This window comes from Neomonachus schauinslandi, chromosome 14 (genome assembly GCF_002201575.2).
Source record: "Neomonachus schauinslandi chromosome 14, ASM220157v2, whole genome shotgun sequence".
Classification (NCBI taxonomy): domain Eukaryota; kingdom Metazoa; phylum Chordata; class Mammalia; order Carnivora; family Phocidae; genus Neomonachus; species Neomonachus schauinslandi.
Window position 1 is genome coordinate 78,994,928 of NC_058416.1, and position 21,577 is coordinate 79,016,504.

At 42.3% G+C, this 21,577-nt stretch overlaps 1 protein-coding gene across 2 annotated transcripts in view; it reads left to right on the plus strand.

Moving 5' to 3' along the window:
• The first annotated feature begins 207 nt into the window (after window positions 1–207).
• The window catches only part of FBXO21 (F-box protein 21), a 45,998-nt gene continuing 24,628 nt past the window's right edge, over window positions 208–21,577 (plus strand). For both annotated transcript variants that reach the window (XM_021698523.1, XM_021698524.2), the window contains exons 1-7: window positions 208–446; window positions 1,322–1,457; window positions 4,299–4,393; window positions 10,887–11,008; window positions 13,679–13,825; window positions 14,110–14,246; window positions 15,197–15,333. In XM_021698523.1, coding sequence (XP_021554198.1) covers window positions 208–446; window positions 1,322–1,457; window positions 4,299–4,393; window positions 10,887–11,008; window positions 13,679–13,825; window positions 14,110–14,246; window positions 15,197–15,333 — 1,013 coding nt within the window. The remainder of the gene's footprint in view (window positions 447–1,321; window positions 1,458–4,298; window positions 4,394–10,886; window positions 11,009–13,678; window positions 13,826–14,109; window positions 14,247–15,196; window positions 15,334–21,577) is intronic.

A 21,577-nucleotide genomic window follows, 5' to 3' on the forward strand; every position in this document is an offset into this window, starting at 1 on the left:
GCTGCTAATACCGCGGGTTCGCAGCTCTCGGACCCACTGCACTGTTGGCAAGAACCGGCTTCCGTCAGCCGGCCTCAGCCCGGGCCGAGGGGGTGTGGCCAAGAGCGCGGGCGGGGCGATCCGTGCGCCCGCCCCTCAAGGCGAGTGGGCGGGTCGAAGCGGGGCGCCCTGGCGCGCGCGCGCGGCGGGCCCAGGTACGCGGACAAGATGGCGGCGGCAGCGGTCGACAGCGCGATGGAGGTGGTGCCGGCGCTGGCGGAGGAGGCCGCGCCCGAGGCGGCGGGCCTCAGCTGCCTCGTCAACCTGCCCGGCGAGGTGCTGGAGTACATCCTCTGCAGCGGCTCGCTGACGGCCGCCGACATCGGCCGCGTCTCCAGCACCTGCCGGCGGCTGCGCGAGCTGTGCCAGAGTAGCGGGAAGGTGTGGAAGGAGCAGTTCCGGGTGAGGTGAGCCCGCCGCCCCGCCGCCCGCGCCCCCGCCCCGCGCCCCCCGGGCCCGGGCCTGGCCGGCCCACGCCGCCGCCTCCTTGCCCGCGCGCGGACCCTCTCCCCGGAGGCCACCGCCGGACCCCTGCCCGCGGACCGACAGACAAAGGCCTCCAGGCCGCCGGCTCCCCGGGCCCCTGGGGTCCACGCCGCGCGGACCCGCCGCTGCCCAAATTGCGCATCGGGAAGCGCCCGGCAGCCGGGGGCCCCCCATAGAGGGTGACGACGGTAGGATCGCTGCTGATCCATCCTGCGCGCTTCTTTGTGCCCGACTCCGAGCTAAAATGTTTACATGGATCCGGCGATGCAGTGATCCTAACAGCCCTCGGAGGAAGCGGACGCAGCATTGCCCGGTTGCGGGCGGAGAGCACAGATTTCGGTGTGGGACCCCGGATGAATCTGGCCGTGGCACACTTGCCGTATGACCTTGGGGGGTAGCGACTTCCCTTTCTTTTGAGCCTCATTCATCGAGTTTACACGGTGATAATCAGACCTACCTTTTGCTGTGGTTATTAAATGAGATGATGTGTAAGGAGCATTTATTTACACAGGGCCCGGCCCTTGGGAGGCGCGCGATCAATGTTAACAGCCCTTGTCGTCACTATTATTGTTGTTGCAACTGTCCCCATTTTATAGATGGGGAGTGGAGACGGAGCATTCCTACTGCTACGCCAAGGTCACGCCGCGAGCTGCGTGCCGGGTGGAGATTTGAACTAGGGTCACCGCCAGGGCCCCTGGTGCCACTAACTGCTTTCCGTATTTCTCAAGGCTGCCTTTGATTCGTGTGTCTGCCTTTGAGTCTCCGTTAAGCTGAGAGGGTGTTTCTCTCCTTGTAGGTGGCCTTCCCTTATGAAACACTACAGCCCCACCGACTACGTCAATTGGTTGGAGGAGTATAAAGTTCGGCAAAAAGCTGGGTTAGAAGCCCGGAAGATTGTAGCCTCATTCTCAAAGAGGTTCTTTTCAGAGCACGTAAGGATCCGTTGATGTAGCTCCCCGCTTTTGCCTGCTAGTGGTGTGTGTCTGGGTCTGTAGGCATTAGCTCATCCAGCTTTCTGATACTCCTTTTTCAGTTCTCTCACAATCCCTGACTCACTTAGATGGCCGCAAGAGTCATTGTGTCCTTTTCCTCCCATCCAACAACACGAAGCCATTTGTCCCTGCCAGCTTTACTTTTCTAAAGCCAGAGAGAGGATGGGGGTGGAGAGGGAGGGAGGGACCCGCAGCACAATGTAGAGGGAATCCAGATCAGCATTATTTTTCCTGGAGGAGGCTAAACATATTTTTCACAGCCCCCGCTTGAGGTAGGGCATCATCAGTGATCGAACACTACAGATTTCGTTTGCCCAGTTGTTTTCCCAGAAGGGTTGACAAAATTAATACGGTTTTTCTTCTCTGGCTTTGCAAGTTCTAACTAACCACTAGTGAATAGTATTGTTTCTTAAGGTAACAGAGGATTGGAAGCTATCTGTAAATCAGAAGTATTACTACCTCAGTTAAATTATCTTGCATTCATTATCCCTGAAAAGTTTTTTTTTTTTTTAATGTTGCTGAAATGCATGGGTTTTTGTAGTTGTTTTGTTTTCCCACAAAGCGTCTCAGAAGTTTCTATATTAGGTCATGATTCTTAACTTTTTGTAATTCCGGGAAGTAGTTCACACTGATATTTTAAATTTTTCTTTTTTTTTTTTAAGATACTATTTATTTATTTGACAGAGAGATAGAGCCAGAGAGCACAAGCGAGTGAATGGCAGAGGGAGAGGGAGAAGCAGGCTCCCTACTGAGCAGGGAGCCCGATGTGATGCGGGGCTCAATTCCAGGACCCTGGAATCATGACCTGAGCCGAAGGCAGATGCTTAACCAACTGAGCCACCTAGGCACCCCTTAAATTTACTTCTGATTGAGGGCCTAGAAATAGAGCCAGTCTGATTGGGTTTGGGGTTTTTTGTTTGTTTTAAGTAAACTGTATGCCCAGTGTGGAGCTTGAACTTAGGACCCTGTGAGATCAAGAGTCGCATGCTCTGCTGAGTGAGCCAGCCAGGTGCCTCTGATTTATTTTACTATCCTGGTTTACTGAAGATTAATTCCTCTTTTCTTAATTTTACTATCCTGGTTTACTGAAGATTAATTCCACTTTCTTCCTTTCTTTTTTAAGATTTTTTTTTTTTAGATTTTATTTATTATTTGACAGAGACAGCGAGAGAGGGAACACAAACAAGGAGTGAGAGAGGGAGAAGCAGGCTTCCTTGGAGCAGGGTGCCTGATGAGGGGCTTGATCCCCGGACCCCAGGATCATAACCTGAGCCGAAGGCAGACGCTTAACGACTGAGCCACCCAGGCGCCCCAAGATTTTATTTTTAAGTAATTTCTACACTAAATGTGGGGCTTGAACTTACAACCATAAGATCAAGAGTGTATGCTCTCCTGACTGGGCTAGTGAGGAGGCACCCTGATTAATTCCTGTTTTCTAATTTTAATTAATATTACTAAATGGAGTTCATACATGTGAATTGTTTTCAAGACTTTTCAAGTTTTGAAAGGGAAAATTTGAACTTTGGACAAATTTGAACTTACTCCCCTGTGGGGAATAAAACTAGATATACCCCATGTAATTCATTTCTTCCAGTCGTCTGTCTTTCTCTTTCTTTCTTTCTCTCTCTCTTTCTTTTTTTCTTTCAGATTTTATTTATTTATTTGAGAGAGATAGAGAGAGCAGGAGCCAGAGTGAGAGCAAGCAGGCGGTTGGCGGGAGCAGGGATGACACAAGCTAATTCCGGACTAAGCGCAGAGCCGGACGTGGGTCTTGATCTCAGGACCCTGAGATCATGACCTGAGCCGAAATCAAGAGTGGGACGCTTAACTGACTGAGGAGCCCCTAGTGTAATTCATTTCTATAAATAAATTTTTGTTGATACTAAGATGGACAGAATTTATGTTCTATTCTGGATAAGCCATGCCCTGGCCAAAAGCATTCATATCAAATTTTAAAACTGGTACAAATGTGATTGCACACACATATATTTGGGTGCTAGATGTATTTGATGCACTTGGTCATGGGCTACTAATTTGCATCCTGTTTCTAGTCTAGCTGGTTTTGTGTGCATTTTTAACAGCCTGTGTGTTTGTCTAATAATGATGAATTACTGTATTTTTTCCTTAGCTCCCTCTTTCCCTGTACCACTGCCTAATTAGAAGTATGTCAAGGACTTTGAATATAGCAGGAATAGACTTAAGATTGATCTGTGGGCGGATGATTACTTTGGCTCAGGACCCTTATATTCGTGTGTTCTCTGCATGCACACAGGTTGACATGAAATTTCCTGACTACTTTCAAAACAAAATGGGAGAAGTAATAGAATTTTAAAGCTTATTGGTACCACCACCTCAATTTACAGAGGAGAAAATAGGCCCAGTGGGTTAAGTGAGTTGCCCAAAGTACTAGGCTTCTCTCTGGTCCTCTGCTCCTACTTGAGTACAGCATAAATTGCATGAAATCACTGTTGTAAATTACGATATTTTGTATTTCTAATCCTTGTTTGAGAGCTATTTTTCTTCACATTAGAACTCTGAGTAATTTCAGAAATTCCAGACTATGAAAATATAATTAATTTACAACTGGGGCTGTAAGATCTGAACAAATTATTGTTACTACACATGTTACTTTCCACCCATGGTGGGTGGTGCAGGAGAGTGTAGGACAGCTGTTACCACTTCCATGCACATGAGCATCATTGTTTGCAACTCAGATTTGTGTGTGAGAGTGACAGATTATTGCCTGTTATTGAGGCCTGTTTGTATATGTCTTCTTCATAGGTCCCTTGTAACGGTTTTAGTGACATTGAGAATCTTGAGGGACCAGAGATATTTTTTGAGGATGAATTGGTGTGTATCCTAAATATGGAAGGAAGGTAAGTCATACGTTTTAGCAGGGATTGTTTTTTGTTCATTCTAATAATGCCCAGAATTAACTGCTATAATTTGTATGGGGCTCAGCCCTGGGATATGTTTTCCAAATATTTCATGTCTTGCCATCGTTATATTTTTGAAAAATTCTGTGTAAGTAATGTAAGTACCCTGAGACAATTGATATTTAAAGAAACCTTGCAAAAATCCTTTTGGAAGGAAAAGAGAATTAGTATTTATTCCTGGTATGGGTCAAACACTGTGCTCGGCACTCGTATCTGTTACGTAATTTAGTAATATAAACTACCCTTCCTTTATGACCTTTCCACCTACCATCACCAAATTTGTCTGTTATGGATTGAATTTTTTTCTTAATTTCTTAGGCATGTTTTAATTTAATGGACGATTTTCTTATGATTTCTGAATTTTGTTAAGAAATGATCTTACTTTGGCCTTGAACATTATTGGTATCTGATTGAACCTTTCCTTTATCTCTCCTGATCAAGAAGAATCCATCGTCTCTTGTTTGTTTAAAAATTTTTATGCCTCATATGTTCTGCTGTGAAGGTTAATTTCCAGTTTACCTAAAAGATGATTTGGCTTCCAGTTTAACATACCTATGAAAAAGATTTTCTGCCCTGAAAGTTCTGGAAACTATTAGTAATAGAAGATAAGAAGGCTAGCTTAGCATCTTCCTTAGAGCTTATTGTGCGATAGTTCACAAACAAGGCATAGGATATTTTTCTTGTTTTTAAAGAGGTTTAGGAGAGAGAACTATCTATCAGGAACAACTGTAGGGGAGAGGTAAGATGTGCCACTGTTCTAGGCCTTGGATGAGTTCAGATGCAGAGGTCATTTTTCTGTTTCTATTTTGGTTTATCTATAAATGAATTGAAGTATGATCTAATAGTATTGTGCAGCCTTAAAAATAAAAGCTGACCTGTCTTTTTTACATATGTGTGAGTATACTTTCAAATACTAAACATAATGTCATATATACTAAGTTTATTGGTTGTTTTAGTTTTGATTTGATGTTGAGTGCAGACTTTATTTTTTCTTGCTTATGCTCTCCCCACTCCCTCCATTTGCATTGGCTTTCCCTGCCCCACCCCTGTAATTAATGAAGACAGCTTAGCCTATGTTCTAACGTGCTGATACACATCGATATATATGGGGATGAAGGGAGATCATTTATTTCACAGAATTGTGATCATAAAATAGGTGCTTTTCTGTATCTTTTTTTTTTCCATTTAGCATTACCTTGTGGAAATCTAATCAACTGATAAAAAGTCAAATTCATTTTATTAATGGCTGTATACTGTTTTACAGTACATACTGTAATTTATTTAACTATCCCACTGTTGATGAGCAACCACTTTCTTCTCCATCTTATGTTATTGTGGAGGGTGATGTTTTTTGTGGTCTCATTTCTAAGTAATAGGTTCCTGGGAATGAGCGTCTGAGGTCAGACTATAGAATGTTATCGAAAAACATAAAAGATAGCATGTCCTTGACTGGGGAGACTTACTATTACAAAAATGTCATTCTTCTAAAATTAACACATAACCCTAGTGCCATTCCAGTTAGGATCCAAAAAAAGTTTTGGGACAGGAGTTTTTTTGCTTTAATTGGATAATATTGTCATAAAATATGTCAAGAAGAATAAATTCACTAGATGAGCCAGAAAAAAAACAATTTTTAAATGATCACATTGTAAAACTTGCATCACTAGGTAATAGGACAGAGATGAAGCTAGCTGTAACTGAAACAGTGTTTAAATAGGAGTTGAGAGCTACATCAGTGACAAAGAATAATTCAGAAACGTGTCCCAGCATAAAAGATAATTTAATATATTTAAAGTCAGAGGGAAAAAGGTGGCCTATTTAATGGTTGTTATTGGAAATAGCTGAATGTTCATCTGGAAGAAAGTAAAACTGACATGATGTACAAAAATTAAGTTCCAAAAGATTAAATAACCTAAATTTTAAAATTATCACAATGAAAATCCATTAATAAAATAGCAGACTTTGTGTCTAATCTAGGGAGACCTACTTAACTAAGATTAATGAGACCAGAGCAATACAAGAATATAGACAGAGTTTTGCAATAAAAAATAAACTTCCTTTTGACCAAAGAAACTATAAAGAACATCAATAGAATTCTTAAAATTCCTAAGAAGAAATTGAAAAAGATGCAAAAGAGGAGGACATTCACAGAAGAGCAGATCCAAAGGGCTGAGAATCCTGTAGATCTTTAACTTCACTCTGCAAAGAAATGTTACATAACAACGAAATACTGATTTTTTTTTACTTAGATTGGCAAACATGACTAAATATGCACAGCCAGTTAAAAAAAAGCATAGTTATAATCTTTTTAAAAATGAGTGTCACAGATATGTCACCTCTTGGCCTGACACACATATTGAGCCTAGGACAGGGTTATTTTTAAATGAGAGGGAATACTTATATTTGTAAATATTTTGGGATGCTGGTGTTCTTGAAGGACCCTGTTTGTATTCATTCCTGGCAAATGCTTATTGTGCAAATATGGAAAGCATAGGAAGGAAGGATAGTTTTCCATAAATGCTGAAGCACCAATCTCTGGATATTTGAAAACAGATTGCATTTATGGTGTTCTGTGTGATCTTTAAAAAGAGTACATCTATAATAAAGATTTGAAACAAGATATTAAAAATGGCATATGCTGTACCTGAGAAAATGACCCAGAGTGACCATCACTGAGACATATTTCAGTAAACCTACTGGATTTTAAAGACAGAAAAGTCTTTTGGGCATCCAACCAAAAAAGATGAAGTCACTTATAAGGTTAAGAGAATCAGAATATCGTCAGACTTTTCAACAATTGCTCTATGTCAGAGGGAAAAAGAGTAATATATTTAAGGTGCTCAAGGATCAGAAATGTCAGCCAAGGATTTCTATACCCAGCCAAACTGACTTCCAAGTATAAAGGCTGCAGACAAACTTACCAACTTGCGAGGACTCCGCGACTTTTGAGCCCTTCGTGAGAAATGTGCTAGAAAATGAGCTTCAAACAACCAAAACAACCAGAGAGACACTGACACAGGACTAATGGTGAGCATTAAATACGTATTTACTTGTAGAATTAAATCCAAGTGACAGTTAATAGGGTAAAAAGTATTGTATGTAATGGCCATGAGCCTTTTCAACATAGATCTAGTACAGTTGTTTAAAGAAATGAGCAGAGAATAGGGGAGAATGGAAACAAATATTTAGCTGTTTTCAGTACTCATCAAGGTGATGAAAATATTGGTCTTGTTATTCTGAGGCTGGGCATTTGTGTGTGTCTAAGATGTGGAATAAAGCAAACGAGTACCTAGGTGATATTCTAATTCATCTCTGGTATTCTAGAGAAGTGGGGTATTCTCGGAAGAAGAAAAGTTAGAGATACAAAATAGAAGATGGTAAAAAACTGTTTAGTTCTGAATTTGATTTACAAGTGTCAGTATGAATTCCTGAGATATATTTAAAAATATGTAGGGGGTGTGTGTGGATATACACATAGATACACTAGGCTTACTATTTCTGTCCGTTGAAAAGGTCTAGAAACAATAACCAATCTAGTAGAAATGATGATCCCTAGTACCCAGATGGTGGTCTTGATATACCCTTTCCCATCAAAAGAAGCCATGATTGTGGGGAAAGGGCTGATTCTAGGTCTGATACAGGAATTGTAAAAAGATAAGTCCTGGAGCATCTTGGAAGTCTGGAACCAGATATCAGGAGAAGTACCAATATTTCATGTTGCGAGTGTTCAGGAGCCAACATGGAGAGGCTTCCATTGGCCAGAGATGTGATTTGAGCAGCAGTGTGGATAATCACTGGGATGGGTTGAAACACACCAACCGTGTGTAGCTCTGTTCATCATAATACTCAGGAACAACTAATTGTTCACCTTTGGAGGATAAGAATTCAAATTATTATTATTTTGAAAAACAAAAGGAAAGACACAAGCATTTGTCCTGCCTTTCCTATATATTGTGCCGTTGGGGGAATCAAATAGTGGATGAGGGGAAATTATTCCTTATAGAAATGCTCCAGCTAATAAATGAAGAAAGGATGGTGGAATTAGAATATTACCACTTTGCAACCTCTAATGAATTAATGGACCTGGGCATTGAGGAGCAGTGGCTGCTAACATCACCGAAAGGGACAGCCAAGGCATGATTGCCTCCTGATGGAAGGACTTCCCTACCACCTGTGAAGTAGTCTTGCCAAATAAATGGAATCTGAATCTGATCAAGGGTCTACATCCAATTTACAGGAAATTCAGAAGACAGAAGAACATGTGAAACCATACCTTGTGGATGCAATCAACAAATTCCAGACTGTGGGAAACTGCAGGTCACACAACCAGGTTTCTTCAACAAATAAAGTGCAAGGGAAAGGAAAGATGGAGGGGGAGCCTGTGTGTTAAGAGACTTGAATGACCTCAAAATGGGCTAGACTAGAGTGTTCGGGGATGTACATTTGGTGAGGCAGTGATGAGCATGGAGGTGTGGGATGTGATGGCTGTAGATGGGAGAGAGAGGGCCCTGGAGGGCTCTGGGGTGTCTGTGAAGTAGTTTCTCAGCCTGATTGGTAGGTACGAGGATGTTTGTCTTATAGTCGTGCATTAAGCTTAATTCATGAAGCTGCTTATTTGTTTCATGCAGTTTTCTAGATTGACATACTTTACAGCTCAAAGGTTAAAAGACTGGTAGAATCTAGCTCTGCCGATTTTCATTTACTAACTGAAGAGCGAGAGTCCTTTTTTTTTTTTCTTTTTAAGATTTCATTTATTTTTTTGAGAACGAGCCAGAGAGAAAGCACAAGCAGGGTGGGGGAGGCAGAGACAGAGGGAGAGGGAGAAGCAGGCTCCCCACTGAGCAGGGAGCCCAATGTGGGTCTCAGTCCCAGGACCTGGAGATCATGACCCGAGCTGAAGGCAGTCGCTTCACAGACTGAGCCACCCAGGCACCCCAGAGAGTTCTTTATTTCTGAAACCACACAGATAAACTAATCAGTGTCCCTCCTATTTCCCATGATCCCTGTGTACATTTGGAATATCTGGTGAAGCATTTCATTCACTTAGCAGGTATTTATTGAGCATCTGCTGTGTGCCAGACACTATCCCAGGCACTGAGAATACACTAGTTAACAACACAAAAATGCTTACATTCTAATGGGGGAGATAGTTACTAACCAAGTAAGATGATTTATTACATTAGAAGATGTGAATTGCTGTAAACAAATACTAATCAGGGAGGGGTATTTGGGGGTGAGGGGGGAAGGCCATACTCAAGATGACATGTGAATGAAAACCCTAAAGGAGGCGAGGGCGCAGATTGCAGATCTCCAGGAAAGGAATGTTCCAGTCAAGGAACTGAGAGTGCTGAGGCCCGAGGTGAGCACCACCAGGCGTGATGAAGGAACAGCAGGGAAGCCAGTGTGACCAGAGGCCTGGTGGAGGCAGGGAAGAGCAGGAATTGAGGTCAGAGGGGTAATGGGGGGAGAGTTTAAAGGACCTCTTAGGTCATCGTTAGGCCTTGCTTGGGCTTTTACTTTGAGCAAGGTGGAAAACCCGTGGAGAATTTGGGGCAGAGGGTTTTTGTGCTGTGACTTAGCTAACTGAAGCACTCAGGCTGCTGTGTGGAGGGGAGACTGTAGAGGGGCAGGTTTGAAGCTGGGGGCTCAGTTCGGGGACTGGTACAAACCAGACGAAAGATGACGGGGACTTAGATGAGTGAGTGGGAAGTGTTCACATGTCTGGTAGACTTCGAGATAGAACGAATAGCACAGGTGGATGGGTTGAATGTGGCCCCCGAGCAAGCAAGCAAGGAGGCCAGGAGAACTCCAAGGTTTTCGGCCTAATTGCAATGGCACAGGTGCCTTTACCTGGGAGGGGGATAACTGGGAGGGGAAGCATGGGTAAGGAGTTCGCCACATAACCAGGTGGGGTTGTGGGGGAGCAGTGGGATATACAGGTGTGGAGTCTGGAGGAGAACTGCGTACTGGAAAATAAACTGAGGGATGTCAGTGGAGATGATACTTGAAACCGTGAGATGGGATGAGATCACCGGGAGTGAGCGTAGGAAGAGAAAGCATTAGCCCAAGGCCTGGATTTCCAAGGCAGGTCCCCAGGGCCAGCGGATTATAGACACCTCACCCCTGGTTCCTGAGCTTCAGCCAGTTGCCCCGGCTTTTCAGCTTTCTCTTGGATTTCCTTTTAGTAAATCTGAAGCCAAACAGGTCAGTGTTTTCTTGGATTTCAGCACGAATGATCTAGTGTTAGTTACAAAGGCAAAGTCATAAATTGTGCTATCTGTTCCATGATAACAAGTGCTATGTGATCACGAACCAGTTATATTTTTCTTATTAAGTAGGCTTTTTACATCCTGTGATTAGTGTGAAGTAAAAAATAAGGTAATCGAAGGCTTTAGTATCTTGATTCTCATTGACTTGTCTGTTTGTTTTCCAGAAAAGCTTTGACCTGGAAATACTATGCTAAAAAAATTCTCTACTACCTACGCCAACAGAAAATTTTAAATAACTTGAAGGCATTTCTTCAGCAGCCTGATGACTATGAATCGTATCTTGAAGGTGAGGCTCTGACAGTGATCTTCCGATAGGCAGCTAAGCTGTCGCTCAGAACAGTAGTGGAGACCGTCCCTGACGGTGGCACAGCGGAAAAGTGAACTGTGCTGCATGGGCTTGTGGAGGTTAGACAGGCAAAACTGCTAAACTTGAAGCTAAGATTTTGCTGGAGTGTTTGGCTGTCAGCTGAAGAGACCGTGTTTTCTCAAGATGCACCGTCAGTTCAAAGCATGAGGCTGGTAATTTAGCTAATGAGGTTAAATTCCCTTTTCCTAAGCTTTGAAGCATCATGTCCAAATCAGAAATAAATTTGTCCAGTTTTGTCTCCGTGTGACCTCAAGCAAATCCCTTCACCTCCCTGGTTGGAGTTTAATGAGGACGAAGTATTCTTGTGCATCAGTGAGTCTGCTTGTCCATAATGAGAAGTGAGGAGAAAGAAGTCAAGTGGACAGACACGATGAAGGGAATAACTTTGTTCCTGCTAAGTCAGACAAGAACAAAATGTGACTTCATTTTTTTAAACTAATTTAAATTCCTAGCATATTGCATAAGCACTGCCATAAATTACGGTTATGAAGTGCAGATATGACTGTTCATTCACTTTCATTCTCTGCTCCCTGTGACTTACCCAGTTCATCCATTTTCTTTCTTTCTTTTTTTTTTTTTTTTTTTTTTTAAAGATTTTATTTATTTATTTGAGAGAGAGAGAGAGCACATGAGAGGGGGGTAGGGTCAGAGGGAGAAGCAGACTCCCCGCTGAGCAGGGAGCTCGATGCGGGACTCGATCCAGGGACTCCAGGATCATGACCTGAGCCGAAGGCAGTTGCTTAACCAACTGAGCCACCCAGGCGCCCCATCCATTTTCTTTCTTTCCAGTGTTGGCATGGTTGTGTCCCCATTCTATTCGCGTGGTTGTGCCGATTGTCACCACCTCTCCCGGCAGCCGCTTTCTAAGTGGCACTTGCTTTCCTGAGCCTCAAGGCTGCTGACACCTAGCGCCAGTCCAGCCTGAAACCTGGCCTTTTCACCACTCCCGTGTGGCTGGCTGATTTCCTTTTTTTTTTTTAAATTAACTGCCTGCTTTTCAGTGCCTGCCATAATCTGGACCTCCCCGAAGCCCAGACCTTTGCCTGTTACTCTCAAAACACCCCCCTTTGCTCCAGCCAGGTCATTGTCTTCCCCCCTGGCTTCGTATCTTCGTTAGTGTTACCCGTTTTTCTTAGAATTCCCTCTTAAATCCCGCGCGCCCGCGGAAATTCAGTTCAAATTTAACTTCCATTGAGTTTCTGCCGACTCCTGCAGCACTTGCAGATTTTACCCGCCTCAGAAGCCATACGTGCAGTAGCGTTGACTAGTAAACCACGATGTAGTGTCTGTCCAGGTGTGTGCATTTTGTTCTCCAACTGATCGTTAAGTTTCTTGTGTCTCTTGACCTTACATTATTACAATCACTGCGTACTCCACAGTGCCTAGTGCAGAGTCTTGTGTAAAAGTCTCATCATCTAGAAGGAAGTGAAAAATCTCTTTGCTTTGATTAAACTCAAACATCCTCACCACCCTGGAATCTTCTGTGCATCCTGGAGTGGAGAGTCCCCCATCTTCTGTTTATTCCACATAGTTTGACAGGCTTTGTTTTCTGTAGCTTACTTATGAAGACGATGACTTTCTTTTTCATCTTCCAAATATAAAGTAACTCCTCCAAATCAGTGCTATAGGCACTGGGTAGCCATTGAAGGTTTTTGAGCAAGTAGTTGAGCAGGTGGAAGTCAGCTCCAGGGTTTTGATCCTTGGTGACTAACAAGAATAATCTGATAGCATTAATAGAGTCTAGGAATCATAGCATTAGGTTGGAATGGACTTCAGCCAACAGGTGAGGAAAACCATCCCAAGAAAGCCCAGGAACCAATCCCTAGCTAAGGGGCAAAACTGGGACTAGGGTCCGAGTCTCTTGATGCCTGCTTGCAGCTCCCTGCAGTGTGAGTAGGGGGTCAAGAACCTGACCTTTTGAATTTAAAATGACTCCAAAAACAAGTGATAACTGCAGCTTCTTAAGTGAAAATGTCTTATAACCAAATGATCAAGTTAGCCCTTTGGCATCTGGTTAGAAAATGGCCTCAGGCAGTAAAGAGCCGAGCTGGATTCCAGAGACAGTGTCTCCAGTGTACTTTGTACAAGTCTTTAGCTGCAGGTTCCCTGAGTGTTACTGTTTCTCTAATTTGAAAGTACAGTTCTCTCTGAAGTTCATTTATTGTTTCACCTTTGAGGGGTACAGTTTGTAGAAATCCCTCATTTAGGGCTTTCAACTTTTTTTTAAAGTAAAGGGATATCTTATGCCATTATGTTTTCAGAGTTACTGGAAAGAGCTCCTTTATAGCATTTATTTATCTTTGTAATAGAATATGGAAATATGTTGTGTATCATGCCCTTTTTTGAGTCCATAACCTTTGAGAGAGGATTTGGTTTATTTTTTAAAAATAAATAAAGTGTTTAAACTACTTTGTTTTGAGAATGTGGCTCCTTCTCCATGTATTAGCAGCAAGGTCTGTCATCCACGAACAAAGCTTATCTGCTAGGATGGTGCAAAGAACTATGGCCCCAGGTGTCTGAGCTAAATGAGCAACTGAGAGGAAAAGGGTAAAAATAGGACCTTACTCAGTAATTCCTGGTCGTTTGCAGGTGCTGTATATATTGACCAGTACTGCAATCCTCTCTCTGACATCAGCCTCAAAGATATCCAGGCCCAGATTGACAGCATCGTGGAGCTTGTTTGCAAAACCCTCCGGGGCATCAACAGTCGACACCCCAGCTTGGCCTTCAAGGCAGGTGTGGAATTGCTTTGGATCCAACTGTATTTGCAAAAGAAAACCTTGCAGAGGATTTGTGGATTTGAGAAACTCTGCAGGATGTTTCTATTACGCCACCAGAAAAGCAGTTAATGACACCACCATGTTCACCTGGAAATGTGAAAGACTGTTAAGTTCATACTCGTTTCTCCACCCTGGCCTGGCGGCACCTGCTGGGTCCTTTTGGGAGACTGGTACGGGTTTGGGACACTGGTCACAACGTGGGGAGTGCTTGTGTCCTCAGAGTAGATCTCTGTGTTTCAGGTGAATCCTCCATGATAATGGAGATAGAACTCCAGAGCCAGGTGCTGGATGCCATGAACTATGTCCTTTACGACCAACTCAAGTTTAAGGGGAACCGGATGGATTACTATAATGCCCTCAACTTGTACATGCACCAGGTAAATGCGGGTGAATTGAAACAGAATAATATGTATTTTTTAAGCTAATTTCTGACAAATTGTATCATTTTTGAGGGCAAATATATTGTCTTTTCATCTCTCAATGCCCGGTGAAACGCATTTTTGCCTCTACCATCAGGTTATTGCTATGGATTTTTATTTTTCTCTGTGTGAAAACCCTTGAGATCATTTCCTGTCTAGAAATAAGTATTTCTCTTACTTTGTTTGGTCAGTTTGTATCTTACGAACACAAAACCGTGAAACTAATCAGGTCTGTTTTCTGCACTGGCCTCTAGAATGGCCAGAAGAAATTTGGCCGGCCGTATCATTGATACTTAGTTTTAATGTGCTTCGTCCTTAGCACCGTTTTCAAATCTATTCTGTTGCCCCGTATGTACCTTAAATTTTTTCTGTCATATTTTACACACCTTCCTTGAAATGGCCTTTCATTCTTTTGGAAGAAGCACACCCTAAATCACAGATCTGCACACTTTCTCTGTCAAGGGCCAGACGTTTTGGCTCTGCAGGCCATATGCTTTGTGTCCTCAGTGCTCAGGTCTGCCACTGGAGTTGAAAGGAGACATGGACATTGCAAAAACAATGAGTGTGGCTGTGTTCTATACGGACACATGAAACCTATACGGACATGGAAATGTGAATTTCATGTCATTTTTATGTGTCACGAAATAGTATTCTTTTGACGATTTTTCTAAAACACTAAAAAATGTTAAAACTCTTCTTATGCAGGCCATACAAAAACAGGCGATGGACTAGATTTTGGCCCACAGACTGCAGTTTGCAGACCCCCTATCTAAATAAATCAAATGTTGCTCCACAAAAACCTAGCGTCATTCCCGATGCACAATGGGGGCCATGTAAGAACTTTACGTTGCAGGAATGACAAGGTCTGGTTTCTTTCCATGAAGCTAAAGGATTTTTTTCTCCTTTAGGTTTTGATTCGCAGAACAGGAATCCCGATCAGCATGTCTCTGCTCTACTTGACAATTGCCCGGCAGTTGGGGGTCCCACTGGAACCTGTCAACTTCCCCAGTCACTTCTTGTTAAGGTGGTGCCAGGGTGCAGAAGGGTGAGCCACCTATGCCACATTGTGATTGGGCCTCAGGATTCACTCCCACGGTGCTGAGAGGAAGTGCAGGAATTGAACAGAGAGGTTCACCAGAGCACTGCGGGGGGGGGCCAGCTGTCTGGTTCCTTGGCCATCAGTGTCGAGATTCTGGTTCTGGGAGAAGGGCACTCTGGATTTTTGTGTATTCTTTCTTAAAGCTGCATGTGAATTTACAATTCTCTCTCTATATAAAGAGTAGGACTAGGAGCTCAGGGTTTTGGGTGGGTCTCTTAAGTCCCTTGTTGCAAAGCAGATCAGATCAAAGAGGTTTTTTGTTTTAAGGAATTTTGCTTATTTTTTTAAAAGTGTTTATTTAAATTCCAGGTAGCTAACATACAGTGTAATATTAGTTTCAGGTCATTTAACACTTCTTTAGACTATCCAGTGCTCATCACAAGTGCATGCCCTAATCCCCATTACCTATTTCATCCTTCCCACCACGCCCCACCCACCTCCCCTCTGGTAACCATCAGCTTGTTCTCTGTAGTTAATAGTCTGTTTCTTGGTTTGTCTCTCTTTTTTTTCCCCTTTGCTCTTCTCTTTGTTAAATTCCACATATGAGTGAAATCATATGGTATTTGTCTTTTTTCTGACTGACTTATTTTGCTTAGCTTTACATCCATCCATGTTGTTGCAGATGGCAAGATTTCGTTCTTTTTTATGGCTGAGTAATACTCCATTGTGTATAAGTATACCACTTCTTTCTCCACTTATCTGTTGATGGACACTTGGGCTGTTTCCACAGTTTGGCTGTTGTAGAGAATGCTGTTATAAACACATCCACACCAACGCATGTTGTTTCCTGTGTTATTGAGTTTAGCCATTCTGACAGGTGTGAGGTGATGGCTCCTTATAGATTTGATTTGCATTTCTCTAATGAGTGATATTGAACATCTTGTCATGTGTCTGTTGGCTATCTGGATGTCTTCTTTGAGAAAATATCTATTCATGTCTTCTGCCCAGTGTTTAACTGGATCATTTGTTTTTTGGGTGCTGAGTTTTGTAAGGGTTTGTTGTTTGTTTTTTTGATAATCTCTACACCCAACGCAGGGCTCAAACTCACAACCCCGAGATCAAGAGTCACGCACTTCACTGACTGAGCCAGCCAGGCACCCCAATATAAGTTCTTTATAGGTTTTGGATATTAACCCTTTATCAGATGTGTCATTTGCAAATATCTTCTCCCATTCCATAGGTTGCCTTTTGGTTTTGTTGATTATTTCCTTCACTGTACAGAAGCTTTTTATTTTGATGAAATCCCGGTAGTGTATTTTTGTTTTTGTTTCCCTTGCCTCAGGAGACGTATCTAAAAAGAAGTTGCTATGGCTGACGTCAGAGAGGTTACTGCCTGTGTTCTCTAGGATTTTAATGGTTTCATATTTCACATTTAAGTCTTTCATCCATTTTGAACTTTTTGTATTTGACCCTTTTGCATATTGCTGTCCAGTTTTCCCAACACCATTTGTTGAAGAGACTGTCTTTTTCCCACTGGATGTTCTTTCCTGCTTTGTCAAAGTTTAATTGACCATGTAATAGTGGGTTTATTTCTGGGTTTTCTGTTCTGTTCTATTGATCTGTGTGTCTGTTTTTGTGCCAGTGCCATTGGTAATATATTTGTAATACACAGCTTTGTAATATGCTTGAAGTCTGGAATTGTTTTGTTTTTTTTTTTAAAGATTTTATTTATTTATTTGCGAGAGAGAGAATGAGAGACAGCACGAAAGGGAAGAGGGTCAGAGGGAGAAGCAGACCCCCAGCTGAGCAGGGAGCCCGATGTGGGACTCGATCCCGGGACTCGAGGATCATGGCCTGAGCCGAAGGCAGTTGCTTAACCAACTGAGCCACCCAGGCGCCCCTGAAGTCTGGAATTGTGATGCCTCCAGCTTTGCTTTGCCTTTTCAAGGTTGCTTTGGCTATTTGGGGTCTTTTGTAGTTCCATACAAATTTTAAGATTGTTTGTTCTAGCTCTGAAAAATGCTAGTGGTATTTTGATAGGGATTGTATTAAATGTGTAGATTGCTTTGGGTAGTATAGACATTTTAACAATATTTGTTCTTCGAATGCATGAACATGGATGTCTTTTCTTTGTGTCATCTTCGATTTCTTTCATCAGTGTTTTATAGTTTTCAGAGTACAGGTCTTTTCACTTCTTTGGTTAGGTTTATTCCTAAGTATCTTACTGGTTTGGGTGCAATTGTAAATGGAATTGATTCCTTATTTTCTCTTTCTGCTGCTTCATTTTTGGTGTATAGAAATGCAACAGATTTCTGTAGGTGGATTTTATATCCTGTGACTTTACTGAATTCGTGTATCAGTTCTAGCAATTATTTTGGTGGAATCTTTTGGGTTTTCTATATAGAGTATTGTGTCATCTGCAAATAGTGAAAGTTTGACTTCTTCCTTGCCCGTTTGGATGCCTTTCATTTCTTTTTGTGTCCGATAGCTGTGGCTAGGACTTCCAGTACTATGTTAAGTGACAGTGGTGAGAGTGGACATCTTTGTCTTGTTCTGACCGTAGAGGAAAAGTTCTCTGTTTTTCCCCATTGAGGATGATATTAGCTGTGGGTTTTTCATATATGGTCTTTATATTATGTTGAGGTATGTTTTCTCTAAACCTACTTTGTTGAGTGTTTTTATCATGAGTGGATGTTGTATTTTGTCAAATGCTTTTTCTGCATCTATTGAAATGATCATCTGGTTCTTTTCTTTTATTAATGTGGTGTATCACATTGATTGATTAGTGACTATGGAACCACCCTTGCAACCCAGGAGTAAATCTCACTTGATTGTAGTGAATGATTCTTTTAATGTATTGTTAGATTCGGTTTGCTAGTATTTTGTCGAGAATTTTTGCATCCCTGTTCTTCAAGGATATTGGCCTGTAGTTCTATTTTGTTTTAAGATTTTATTTGAGAGAAAGAGCGTGTGCCCATATGTGTGCACACGTGTGCACCAATGTGGGGAGGGACAGAAGGGGAGGGAGAACTAACTCCATGCTGAGCGTGGAGCCTGACTCAGGGCTCAATCTCATGACCCTGTGATCATGACCCCAGCCGAAATGGAGTCTGATGCTCAACTGACTGAGCCACCCAGGCGCCCCTTTAGTTCTCTTTTTTAGTGGAGTTTTTATCTAGTTTTGGAAGCAAGGTAGTGCTGGCCTCATAGAAGGAATTTGGAAGTTTTCCTTCCTTTTCTATTTTTTGGAATAGTTTAAGAAGAATAAGTAGTAACTCTTTTTTAAATGTTTGGTAGAGGGGCGCCTGGGTGGCTCAGTCTTTAGCGTCTGCCTTCGGCTCAGGTCATGATCTCAGGGTCCTGGGATCGAGCCCCGCATCGGGCTCCCTGCTCGGCGGGAAGCCTGCTTCTCCCTCTCCCACTCCCCCTGCTTGTGTTCCTTCTCTCATTTTGTCTCTCTCTGTCAAATAAATAAATAAAATCTTTAAAAAATAAAAAAAATAAATGTTTGGTAGAATTTACCTGTGAAGTCATCTGGCCTTGGACTTTTGTTTGTTGGGAGATTTTTTTTTTTTTTTATTAGTGATTCAGTCTCTTTGCTGGTTATTGCTCTGTTCAAGTTTTCTATTTATTTCTGTTTGTTTTGGTAGTTTACATGTTTCTAGGAATTTATCCGTTTCTTCCAGATTGTCTGATTTGGTGACATATAATTTTTCATATTCTCTTACAATTGTATATATTTCTATGGTGTTGGTTGTTATTTCTCATGCCTCATTTGTGATTTTATTTATTTGGGTCCTTTCTTTTTTGAAAAGTCTGACTAGAGGTTTATCAATTTTATTAATTTTTTTCAAAGAACCAATACCTGGTTTCATTAATCTGTTCTACCAGGGGTTTTTTTGGTTTGTTTCTGTATCGTTTACTTCTCCTCTAATCTTTCTTATTTCCCTTCTTCTGCTGACTTTAGGTTTCATTTCTTGTTCTTTTTCTATCTCCTTTAGGGGTAAGGTTGGATTGTTTATTTGAGATTTTTCTTGCTGCTTAAGGTATTATATTGCTTTATTGCTATATACTTCCCTCTTATGACCACCTTTGCTACAACCCAGAGGTTTTGGACAGTTGTGTTTTCATTTTCATTTATTTTCATGTATTTTTTAAATTTCTTCCTTGATTTCCTGGTTGACCCATTCATTGTTTAGTAACATGTTATTTATCTCCATCTCTCCAAATTTTTTCTTGTGGTTGACTTCAAGTTTCATAGTGTTGTGATCAGAAAAGATGCATGGTATGGTCTCAATCTTTTTGTATTCGTTGAGGCCTGATTTGTGACCCAGTATGTGATGTGTTCTGGAGAATGTCTCATGTGTACTTAAAAAGAATGTGTATTCTGCCGTTTTAGGATGAAGTGTTCTCAATATATCTGTGAAGTCCATCTAGATCAAAGAGTTCTTAAAGAAAGTCTTACTTTGTAGTCTTACATTAAATCCCCCCCCCCCACCTCACCAGAGAAAGAAGTGGGGGAGAGCACAGAAGAAGGTGGGGGAGAGGACAGAGTAGCTACGTTCTCACTCATGTGCAAAGCAAATGCTTGATTTCTTACCAGCTGGAGATTAGCTTTTCTGAGTTCACCAAATAGGCAGAACTGTCTTCTCATTAAATGTACCATTTAGAGGAAAAAGAAACGACGTTATTGAATTATATCCTGTTCTTTGAATGACCGTGATACCCTCTGGTGAGTGGAATAATAGAAAATACCTGAGCTTTGAAGTCGGGCAGAGTTCAGACCTCAGCTTCCTCTGAGCCTCAGTTTTTTACTCTGTGAAAATGGAGCACATGTTTTTCAAGTGGTTTGGAGGATTGAGATGACCCAGTGCTTTACACATCTAGTAGAATTTGTTATGCATAACTAGAAGAAAGGTGTAACTCATCTCTGTATTTCGTTTTTTTTTTTTTTTTTTTTAAGATTTATTTATTTGAGGGGCGCCTGGGTGGCTCAGTCGTTAAGCGTCTGCCTTCGGCTCAGGTCATGATCCTGGGGTCCTTGACTGAGCCCTGCATCGGGCTCCCTGCTCCATGGGAAGCCTGCTTCTCCCTCTCCCACTCCCTCTGCTTGTGTGCCCTCTCTCACTTTGTCTCTCACTGTCAAATAAATAAAATCTTTTAAAAAAAAAGATTTTATTTATTTGAGAGAGAGTGTGCACACATAAGGTGGGGGAGGGGCAGAGGGCAAAGGAGAGAGAATCTCAAGCAGACTCCACACTCAGTGTGGAACCTGACTTCGGGGCTCCATCCCAGGATCCTGAGATCATGACCTGAGCCGAAATCAAGAGTCAGACATTTGCTCAACCAGCTGAGCCACCCAGGCGCCCCATTCGTCTCTGTATTTCTACACCTAGTTTAAGAAATAAAACACTTGGGGTGCCTGGGTGACTCAGTCGTTAAGCGTCTGCCTTCGGCTCAGGTCATGATCCCAGGGTCCTGGGATCGAGCCCCCATCGGGCTCCCTGCTCCGCGGGAAGCCTGCTTCTCCTTCTCCCACTCCCCCTGCTTGTGTTCCCTCTCTCGCTGTGTCTTTCTCTGTCAAATAAATAAATAAAATCTTTAAAAAAAAAAAATAAAACACTTATCGTTGGAACCTCCTGGGTATGCTTCCTCATCCCCTTCTTCTTCCTCTGCAGAGATATCCACCAAGTTTTGTTATTTCCATGCAAATTTTTATAGTTCATTACATATGTATATTTCCTTAAATGGTATGTATGGGCTTCCCTTCTTTTCCAAATATCTATTTCTGAAAATGTGTTGCATGGCTTCTTTTTTGGATAGCAGACACCCATTTTCCGTTACTGTAAATGGGAAATATGCTTTTTCAGCCCATTCTCTCTCCCTAAATAACCCAACCAATTTCCCCAAATACCTCAAAAATATTCTTAAATGACCATGTAATAATCCACCAAGGATCTCTGCATGATATAAAGCATTTAAATCTCCAATTACCGTATTATTTGCCATAGTAACTTATTGCTGGGTACAGTTGTGCGTGGTAACTGTTATTCTTCCTTAGGCTACAGCGGATGTACACCAGCAGTGCAGCTGAGCAATGAAGTAATTTGTTAGCACCCCAGGCACCTGGCAGAAGTAAACACTGAGCCCCCTGGCTGGGTCCTCAGGAAAGAGGGGAAGCTGGTGAGAATAGTGGGGGATACACCGCTCATGAAGCATCAGCGGAGCTGTAGGCCCTCCACGTCCTCAT